At 53.0% G+C, this 10,915-nt stretch overlaps 1 protein-coding gene across 1 annotated transcript; it reads left to right on the top strand.

Moving 5' to 3' along the window:
• Positions 1-372: 372 nt before the first annotated feature.
• On the top strand, positions 373-10,215 carry GATD3 (glutamine amidotransferase class 1 domain containing 3). The gene is made up of 7 exons (XM_066259241.1): positions 373-645; positions 797-849; positions 2,129-2,242; positions 3,171-3,290; positions 6,807-6,899; positions 8,507-8,663; positions 9,597-10,215. The coding sequence occupies exons 1-7, from the start codon at positions 487-489 to the stop codon at positions 9,723-9,725; spliced, it is 825 nt and encodes a 274-aa protein (XP_066115338.1). The 5' UTR covers positions 373-486; the 3' UTR covers positions 9,726-10,215.
• Positions 10,216-10,915: the final 700 nt, after the last annotated feature.

Genomic DNA, 10,915 nt, shown 5'->3' with positions numbered 1-10,915 from the left:
GCATGTCCAGAGGGCGACGGGAGGACTTCATCTGGATCCCCACGCAAACCCAGAATGGACACCGAGGAGCCTCAGACGTCCTAACTCTGGCTCTCCGCTGTTCGGGAATCGCTTTTAGGAATGAGACGACACTAAGACTATTTCAGCGCAGTGATCCAGTCCTGCGCGGTCCGGGGGATATACTTCTGGCACCGCCCTGAACCCGACAGAACCGGGAGCGTGCGGCGGAACAAAGCGCAAGGCGGGGCTGGAGGAGACCAGCGAGGCCAAGGGCCAAGCTTCCCCAACGGCTGCGCGATTGAGGGATGGAACCACTCGGTCCAGGCGGGCTGACGGCAGCACCGCCCGGCTACTGCGCAGGTGCGGCCCCACCCACTGGCGCTCCAGCAGAGCGGGATAGGGCGACTGCGCAGGCGCGGCCTGGCTCGTTTGGTGCGGGGCTGCTCCCCGCCTGTGACCCTCCGACCCCTCTGTCTTCGAGCAACTATGGCGGCTGTCAGGGCTCTGGTGGCCCCCCGGCTGGCAGCGGCCTCTACATTCGCGCCATTCTCCGGTCTGTGGCCGCTGCTAGCCAGTAGACCAGCGCCCTCTTCGCGTGCGGCCTTCCATGGCTCCGCGCCGCGGCCCGGGGCCAGAGTCGCGCTGGTGAGTGCACGCCTGCGGGGACATGGGACAGGGCTGCCGGAGGTCGGGCGCCACCCACCCCGTACGCTGGCTGGAACACCCCACCCTCCCTCCGCTCGAGGTCAGCCACCCCCACCAGGTGGACTCCCGGTGACCTGCGCCCCTCCTGCAGGTGCTGTCTGGGTGCGGAGTCTACGACGGGACGGAGCTCCACGAGGCTTCAGCGTAAGCCCCTCGGGACGACTTCCCTGGGGAAGGGGGTTGCCTTCCCCTCAACTGTTTGGAGAAACGGTAGAAAGTGACTGACAAGACACAGGGAGTCACAAAGGGAAACTTTTACATTATGTCTGTAAAATACAAAAAAGACACAAAATAAGCCTAAGTATCATAAGTAAGCATCATCAGTCACCAGAATAAGCACTTCTCCCTTCTGGTGTTTTGAACACCCACGTGTTACAAATATTGGGATCATGTGGGTGAGTTTTGGGACTCTTCTGCATAATCCTGGTTTCTGTCCCAGCAGCACTCTTGGCTGTAGACTTCCTGTCACTAATGTAATCCATCAGTTGTTGCTGAGTACTTTGTACTGGTTTTTAATCTTGTTATAAAAGGTTCCTGTGAGCAAGGCCAAGGAGGGGCTGTCAAGTTAAAGAGTGAGTTCCAAGCGGTCCTTGACCCTCCCCTCTCAAGCACAGGTCCTCATAGGCACCCAGAAGAGCCTGGGGCCGTGTGTGGCCTCAAAGTCCCTCCAGCCTTGACACCAGACAAGGAGTAAACTTTCGAGTGTGTGGAGCTGGTGGGTGGCAGAGAGCCAGGAGAGTTTCCTGATGGGGGGTGGGGAAATCAAGAGTGGAAGATGCAAGGAGTAACCTGGAACAGCTCAAAATCTCCCAACATGGGCAAGGAGTTGTACGTGGGACTTGACGAGCAACAGAACCTGAGTGAGTACCAGGGCAGCCCTAGCTGCACTGGGTAATGCATCTGTACCTCTTCCGAAAGGGGGACAGTGACATCAGCGAGTCTGGGACTGACTGGTGCATTATCACATGCCTCGCACAGAGTAGTCCTTTGGGAAACTTACATGTCTCTGTCTCCCACCTCCATGACAGCAAAGTTGGGGGACACCAGGAATTGAACTTATATCATGACCCAAAGCTGCCCTCAAACCTTTGAGCTGATTGATTGGCCTATGGGAGGAAGACACCCTGCAGCAGCCTGTCAACCCAAATGTCTAGACTGTGACACCAGCCCCTTGCATTCCAGTTTGTGAAGGGAGTATGGAGACTAGCTGGTCTGTGCAGGCTAGTGTAGTGATAGTGAATTTAAATTGTGGGTGTTTGGGTCTTTAGCAAGCCTACCACAGCTTTTTGCAAAGCAAGTGAGATGTTAACTACACAAAGAATTTATACCTGGTTAAATAACTAAAACTCTGTTTTTAAAAACACTTAATGGGTGAAGCTGGGCTGGGCCTGTCTCATAACCTGGTGTGATTTCCTTCTTGCAGAGTGCTGATGCACCTGAGCCGTGGCGGGGCTGAGGTCCAGATCTTTGCTCCTAATGTCCCTCAAATGCACGTGATTGACCACACCAAGGGGCAGCCTTCTGAGAGCGAAACCAGGTGTGAATTTTACCCTTCTGGTCCTCAACTGTGAACAGGGGCAGGCCAGAGCTGCACACTAGCTTTTCACCCCAGCCAGGGCCAAATCTGTTCACATGAAAATTCTTCCTTAAGTGCCCTCATCCCCAGGCTGGTCTGTACTGATGCTGCCAGCCTTAGAGTGTTACCTTCCAGTCTTCATCAAAACAAAGTCCTGCTGAGTGAGCTCCATACTTTGTTCTGACCAAAGGTGTGCACCTTGATTTGGTTGTCCCCTCACTCACCTGTCTGGGCTCCATATGTCTTTGAGTAGCTCCCAGCAGTGTTTCTATTCCTGAGACCCTGTGGGCTCCTCTGCGATCTGCCTCTTGCTTCCTGTCCTGGCAGGAGCACAGGGCAATGGCCCCTGGAGGCTGTGGTTCCCAGACACCTTTCAGTTGGGTTCAGACAGTGGGAGATGGGCAAAGGAAAGAAACCGCAGGTCTGCCTGTTGGAGGCGGTGGTCTTAAATCAGGACCCCTGTATTTTCTGCCTGGGACCCTGGCCTAGGGTAGCAGTAGCTTCCACTGTGGTTGCTGGATTCACCCAGCCCAGTAGCATCCTAACTTACCCACCACCATTCTGCCCTTCAGTTCCTCACATAAATGCTGTCTGCTTCAGACACTTGGCGGTCTGTCTTTCTGGTGGCCCCTGACTAATGCAGAAGGCCCCAGATGATTCGGGTGGGTTCTGAAGTGCCAATCTGAAGAGTTCCGGGAGACTTTTAGAGGGTAGACTTAACATTACTGTAGCTCTATTGCCTTTTCTAGGTAGTATTGACATGAAGTTCATGTGTGAATGCTACTCCCTGGGACCGAGAAAACATAGCCTCTTATCTTGTGGACTTCTTCCTGCCCTTCTCACATCTGCACTGAACCTTTTCTTAGCCTCTTTTTATGTTCTTTCCTAGGAATGTTTTGACTGAGTCGGCAAGGATCGCCCGTGGCAAGATCACCGACCTTGCCCAGCTAAATGCAGCCAACCATGATGCCGCCATCTTCCCTGGTGGCTTTGGCGCCGCCAAAAACCTGTGAGTGTTTGAGCTCAGAGCCTTGTATTTTTCACCTTGAGCGGTAGATGAAGACCAGGTGGTGACGTGAGCCACTGTTGGGGTCTCAGGGTCCAAACAATACAAGTAGCTGCTCTAATGGGGAACCACTGTGGGATGGAGCTTAGATCACATTTTGGCAAGACTCAAATTTTCCTCTCCTCTGTTCCTTTCTGAGTCCTCCTGGCACCTGGCCACTGTCATGAGTGTGACTCCTTCTGAACGAACCAGATGCAGGTGGGTCTTCTCACGGCAAAACCAGTCTTTGTTGCGTGTTCCTGCAGACACCTGCACTCTTGTGGGCTATGGGGTCTGGAAAATGGCTCTTCTAGTCACTGACCGTCTTGACTGGAGGAAGGAGCCCTTTCCTGCTTTGCCCTTTGGGTTATTGCCACAGCAACTGGATAGGAACCTACCATCATTACTATAACATCCTTTGGGTTTCAGGTTCTCTTTCTCTCCTCTCATTCCTTGCCTCTCTCTGTGAGTTCCGTGGAAACTTTCTACACGAGCCTCATTGTCATAGCACGTCTCCCCTGCAGAGGGCACAGGGCTGCTGTGAGACAGAGAGGATCACTGCATAACTGTCACAGCTCTGTGAACATACAGTGTAGTATGCATGACAACCTGACAACATGTGTTTGATGGAAATGCAACAGATCAGCAAATTGGGTCCTGGATCAAGCATTGTCCTGTGTTACTTCTAAGAATGTTCCTGTCCCAGGCCCAGGGGTCTGTGTTGACAAAAACGCTTGGCTGTGACCTCAAGCAGCTAGCCCCAAGGCTTGCCTTCGCCCTGACTAGGCCATATCTGGGGCTCTGCAACTTCTTGTTCCCCACCCCCTGCTGATGACACCCGCTTGCCACCATGGTCAGCACTCCAGGAATCACCACTTCCTCTTGTTTCTCCCACTGTCCTCTTTGCTCTCAGACTGAGTGGGTGCTGCTCTTCGATCAGCTTTCCGGGCCCTGACCCTTCAGGTCCTCAAACGTGCTGCTCACACCTCCCTTTTCAGCTGTCCAGCCCATCTCACTTAGGCACTTCCTCCTCTCCGTGACTTCTTTGAGTGCTGTCAGGCCTGCCTGCTGGGCCCTATTCTCCCCAGCTGCTCCCTTGTGGAATCTCTGCCTCCTTCCTGCACCCCCTTTCCCTACTCCTCAGGAATTTCATTCTCATGTTGCCTCAGCCGGTACCACATCAGGACCACAAACCTCCCCCTTCTGACCCACATGTCCAGCTGCCTGCCCCAGAGTCCTATTGGAACATCTTGACCTTTAGAGCTGAGTCCCTCACCTGCTCTCACCTGCCCTCACCTGCCATCGGAATCAGACCCTCCTGTTGGGAGGGGAGGAGATGGGCAGGCGAGGCTTCAAACCTCAGCCAGGGTTCTTGTGCTTACTATCCCCTCTGCACCCCCTGTTTGGACAGTTGACCACTTGGCAGATGCCATTTCCCCTGTAGAAGCACAATGACTGCCATCTGGCTCTGAGGTCCTGCACCCAGAAGTGATGGGCAGAGATTATTAGATTCCCTAAAACAGCGGTTCTCAACCTGTGGGTCGCGACCCCGGCGGGGGTCGAATGACCAAAACACAGGGGTCGCCATGGCTTTAGGCGACCCCTGTGTTTTGGTCGTTCGATCCCCGCCGGGGTTGCGACCCACAGGTTGAGAACCACTGCCCTAAAGGCTGACTCTGCTCCTGGCCCTTCTTTATCCTGGTGACCGAGGCTCCCTTCCACCTGCTTCCTCGTCCTGTTTTCTTCCCCAGCTACTAGAGGACTTCTGTCCCTGCCGGAAACTCTGCCCCCACCTTACACCCACTCCCTGTCCCAAAAATGAGCCTCTCAGATGATTTCCACTGTCACCATCCTCACGAGCCTCCTAGTAGGAGATGGCAGAGAACTGTCTGGATCAATTGGCCTTTCACTTCCAACAGGACTGGGGTTCCTTTCTCGGAAGGATGAGCTAGCGTCACAAACTGCTGAGCTCACCTCTGACGTTCAGCACCAATGCTGGGTGTTGCCTCAGCGTGGCTGACACCATACCTGGTTGACTTAGGAGCTCAGAGAGTAGGGGCACCGGATTCTTGGTGTCTCAGTGTCTCAGTATTAAGGGTGTGCGGTGCCCTGGGCCAGCATGGATGTGAGTTCATATCATCTTACGGGGAACTGTGACTTCAGGGTCACTGGTCCCATTCTTTCCAATCTTCCCAAAAGCCAGCTCCTGCATCAGTGGTCTCCTAATAGCAAGTGGCAGTGGGCAAGTTCAGGGGTGACAAAAGTCATTCAGTTCTTCCTACTTGGGATCCCCAGCCCCCTCCCTGGCACTGTTACTAACTTTTGTGTATATTTCCTGAGATATTTACATATGTGGTTGAGTTAAAAGTCTAACCAGAGGGCAGCCTCTTAAGCTCCCTGTTCCTCACTTTGTACCTTTCACTTCATAGTGTGGTTTATTGGTCTGTTAATTGTCTAATAACTGCACACATGGTCTCACTGTGTGGATTACCCAACTCTGATGAATGCTTATAATGCCTACTTCTTTGTTTTTATTTTTTAAAGATTTTATTTAATGATTTTTCAGACCAAGAAGAGAGAGAGAGAGAAAGTGGGGGGAGAAGCGGGAAGCATCAACTCATAGTAGTTGCTTTCTGTGTGTGCCTTGACCAGGCAAGCCCAGGGTTTCAAACCAGCGACCTCAGTGTTCCAGGTTGATCCTTTATGTGCCATGGTAGGCCAGACTCTGTTTTCTCTTAATAGTTTTTTGCAGGTATAGTTGATATTCATGTATTTGAAGTGTAAAGTGATACATTTTGATGTGTTTACATACCCTTAGAAACCATCACCATGTCAGGATAGTGACCACCCATCATCAGTCCTTTGTGCCATCATCATGTAGGTGTCCCAGGATGGAGCAGTGGGACCCACAGACAATACAGGGAAGCCCAGAGTATGGCTCTTGGCAAAGAGGGTGGACTTTGAAATTTGACGGGTCTCACCCAGTTGCCTTGCATAGAGATGGTACAGGCAAGTGCATAGTTACCAACTGTGAGGGAGAGTATCCCAGACTTCTCAGTTGCTCTTGCTCGGGTGAAAAAGATGGTGTTTTACTTAATTTTCATTTTTTCCCTTGTTAGTCAAGTGGAGCACCTGTCACTGGTTTTAGGCCAATTGCATGTCCTGCTCTCTCTTGGTTTCTGAGCCAGACTTCTAAGGACCATGTGGTGTGGCTCGCAGTCTGAGCCACGGCGTTGGTTTGCTCTGGTATCCGCTTTCCCACCTCACTTCCACTGTCCGACCTACTTCCTCCTGCTTTCCATGCTTCTTTCTCTTTAAAAAACAATATATGTAATTACATGAGAAGCCACATACACGTACATGCGCACATGCACAGGCTAATCATTTCCATAGCTGAGGAGTTAATGGAAACACACATCAAATCTCAGATGTTGCAAAGAGACGGGCTCTGAGTTGTAAGGAAGCCTCTTCTCACTGTAGGAGCACATTTGCCGTGGACGGGAAGGACTGCAAAGTCAACAAAGACGTGGAGCGTATCCTGAAGGACTTCCACAAGGCTGGGAAGCCCATCGGGTACGTTGTGCTGGCCGCAGGAGCTGGCCTGACAGGGAGGTGGGGCCTTGGTGACTGGTGGTGGGGGATGGATCTGTGGCTTGTGGCTTATAGCTGAGTGGTGTGGTCTTGAAAGCTCTTGGCCCCTTTCCTTGTGTGACTGAGGGGGTTTCATAGGTCCCTTCCAGCTCTGAAAACTTTGTAGTCATGTGGTCACATTGATTTCTTTTGAAGACTTAATAGGAAGGAGGGTGGATGATTGTCGGCTTCTAGGGTGTTCCCCAGTCGTCCTTCCCTGACCCCAGCCTTTCCCAGCACCCCTTCCCTAGCCTCCATCTGCCCTCACGTCATCACTCAGCTAGTTGTCCCTCATTTTCCACTCTCATTGCTGCTGTGAGCACCATTCCTGCCACTGTGTCACTATCGGCTGCCCTCCATTCCTTCTGGAGCCTGGATCCTCCATGAGACCAGCCATGCACCAGGGTCCCCTTGCTCCTCTGTACCCCCAGGTACAGCTGTTGCTCACATCATGGCCCATGGTCCTTGGTTCTGACAGGCAGGCAAGGCCTACCATACCTACAACCAGGAAGGACTCAGAGACCTGTATGGAGACCCTGTGTTCAGACCTGATTTCATCAGACTTCCAGTCCATGAGTGTCCCAGTGGTTGCCTCTCGGGTCCTGTTTTTGGTTTTTTTGTTTTGTTTTTGTTTTTTGTTTTTTTCATTTTTCTGAAGCTGGAAACGGAGACACAGTCAGACAGACTCCCGCATGCGCCCGACCGGGATCCACCCGGCACACCCACCAGGGGCGAAGCTCTGCCCACCAGGGGGCGATGCTCTGCCCATCCTGGGCGTCGCCATGTTGCGACCAGAGCTACTCCAGCGCCTGGGGCAGAGGCCACAGAGCCATCCCCAGCGCCCGGGTCATCTTTGCTCCAATGGAGCCCTGGCTGCGGGAGGGGAAGAGAGAGACAGAGAGGAAAGCGCGGCGGAGGGGTGGAGAAGCAAATGGGCGCTTCTGTGTGCCCTGGCCGGGAATCGAACCCGGGTCCTCCGCACGCTAGGCCGACGCTCTACCGCTGAGCCAACCGGCCAGGGCCTCGGGTCCTGTTTTAATGCCATACATGGTTTGTCTACATCAGTGAGCCAGTGCGTGCATCGCTTGTCTTTGGATTCGGTCACTGTGGGAGAAGGCTGGACAGGGGTGCAGCAGTGCACACACTCTAGGACAAAATTGCAGGATGCAAACCTGAGGCCACTTCCAGCTCCTGTGGCTGCTGCTTGCTGCCATGTTACTGGGGAACCAAACATGACCAGCTGTGTTAGACCTCTTCATCCAAGTAGGTGACAAGCTTCAGAGGACAGTCCCATGGTGGTCAGCATCTCACAGACATCCAGTCACTTACCCATTCACCATCCTGGGAGTCCCTCAGCACTACCGCCACCAGCCTACGGTCTGAGCCTGAGAGTGGTCTGTACACAGCGCCTCCTGCCAGCGACCTCCCAGACTGGGGCCTGCGTGGAGAGGGCCAGCACCCACCCATGCTGCACGTCTTTCTCCCTGCACCCCTGGCCTGGTGTCCACCTATACGGCCCTGAGCTGACCCTGTTCTACTTCACTTTTCAGCTTATGCTGCATTGCTCCTGTCCTTGCGGCCAAAGTGCTCCATGGCGTTGAGGTCACTGTGGGCCATGAGCAGGAGGAAGGCGGCAAGTGGCCATATGCTGGAACCGCAGAAGCCATCAAAGCTCTGGGTGCCAAGCACTGTGTGAAGGGAGTGACCATATCCTTCCCAGCATCTGGGGGTGGCATGTGACATGGGGTCACCCTTTTCTGTGGCTGGGTAGGCAGCATCTCCAACCAGGAATTGCACGAGTGCTGTGGGCAGAGAGCCTCAGGCGCAGGTGGACCACATCCTGGGTCTGCACCTGGACCTGGAGGATCTGACCAGCTTGAGTCAGAGGAACAGGACATTATAGTGTCCTAGAGATGACCATGTCACCTTCTGGGGCTCTGTCTGGGCTGAAGGTGTTTCTGTCATCCTGGAGTCTTTATGACGGTCAGTTTCAAGTGTCTGTGCTTCCTCTCTCTCTGGCACAGAACAGCCAGCAGACCTATGGTAGGTCAGTGGGGATGGGGCTGGCCTGGGGTTTGGTGTAGGTCCCAGGATGGTGGGGGTGAGGCCAGTTCTTTCACCTCCCAGGGTCTACATGATCTGGGGCAGGAGCCGGGGTGGCGAGGTGGGCCCAGGTAGAACTGTCTCTGCTCTTCCGTCGCAGTGGCACGCAGATGAGCACCCTCAGTTCTCTCGATCTGACAAGTGGAAATGCTGCTGCTGCCTTCAGGGTTGTGGTGTGTCCTGGGCCGGCACCATGCACACCCAGCCAGGGCTGTGGAGCCGTGGGTCTGTGGGCGCCCCATGGGGGCCCTGTGGCATACTGCTGTACAGCTTCATGAAGCCGATGCCCTTTGCTGAGGTGTGAGTTGTTTTCTTCCTCTTGGAACATGTCCTCTTCTCGTTTAGTTCAGCCACAGATGGTGCACAACGTGGGGCCCTGCCGGCATATTCCACTGGGAAGAATGTCCCTGCCCCTGGTCACATTGAGAGGACTGTGGCACTTGCTCTCAGGGCAGCTGGGAGTAGTGCCTGGTGTGTCCTTTATGCCTCAAACTCCCCCTCGCCCTTTCTTGGTGTTTTGCCCTAACTTCTGTGCACGAAACTCACGTGGACCAGAAAAACAAGGTGGTCACAACTCCGGCCTTTATGTGCGAGACTGCACTCCACCACATCTACGACGGGATCGGGGCCATGGTGACAAAGGTGCTGGAACTCACCAGGAAGTGACGCTACAGTGCCCTGAGCTCTACCTCATCCACCAGGTGGAGTTGGTGGCCAGTTTTCCTGTCCAGCTTGGACTATGGCAGGAATTCATTTTTATGTTTTGTGACCCACTTGGGATTGGGGTAAATTGGTGTGAGTGTTGTTCTCAACGCAGCTTGCTTTCCTTCCAGAAAAGGAAGGGGCTGAACACACTCACTGTCAGGGGCAGCTGGCAGTTCCCCTGCCTGTGGGATAGCAACTCGACTCCTGTGCATCTTGAAAGTTAAAGTCGGAGTCAGCTTTCTCAGGAAGCTAATCAGGTAGAGATAGTATTCTAAGATCTTAGGTTTGGCCCTGGCTGAATGTCTTGGTTGGTTAGAGCATTGTCCTGAAGAACAGAGGTTGCTGGTTTGATCCTGGTCAGGGCATAGACAGGGACAGATGATGTTCCTATCGCTCTCATTCTCTTCTCTCTCTAAAATCAATAAAAATAAAATAAATATAAAAAACTAAATCTCAGACTTGGTTTGCTTCAGAATACTTTGTGTTTGAAAGGGAAAAATAGTTTTAAGTTTATAAGTCTAATAATTAGCCCCAAACCTGGCTATTGACAAAGACTCTCTAATCTGGACTAAAGATGCACTACTTAAAATGTCATGGGGATTTTTAGAGCATGCAGCTACATGTTGGGTTTTCTGAAACTGGCAAATGAGGACTGTAAATAGGTTTCTTAAATTAGTCTCAGTTCTCTTAAATTTCAGGAAGAAAGGGAAGTTGCAGATACTCAGCCTGGGTAATGGACATGCTTGGTCTGAGGCCACAAGCAGCGGCTGACCTGAGATGTATACTGAAGGAGCAGTAAATGTAAATTCTGTTGTGTCTCCCTGTGAGTGTGGTTTCTATACTGGGGAGAGGGCTTTTGAGGTGGCTGCCTGAGTATGAAGCACCTTTCCTCTTCAGGTCTGTCTTCTATGTCCCAGAGGCACCCTGTATGCATGGATGCACAGTGTTCGTGCGGTGTTTGGTTTTGAGAAAGCTTTTGGGTGGAAGCAGCTGGAGTGTTTCGTATGGTTCAGTTTACACTGCACTGTGTCAAGGCCAGCCTGGGGACGGGTGCAGGGACAGGCTCCGCCCCTCCGTTCCTCCCCCACCTCACTGCTCTAAGGTGAAGTGATGGACACCTCTCCGCTGGTGTTCCAGGGTGTAATGCCTGA

Source organism: Saccopteryx bilineata, chromosome 2 (genome assembly GCF_036850765.1).
Source record: "Saccopteryx bilineata isolate mSacBil1 chromosome 2, mSacBil1_pri_phased_curated, whole genome shotgun sequence".
NCBI classification, from domain to species: domain Eukaryota; kingdom Metazoa; phylum Chordata; class Mammalia; order Chiroptera; family Emballonuridae; genus Saccopteryx; species Saccopteryx bilineata.
This window is presented reverse-complemented; position numbering and strand designations above follow the sequence as displayed.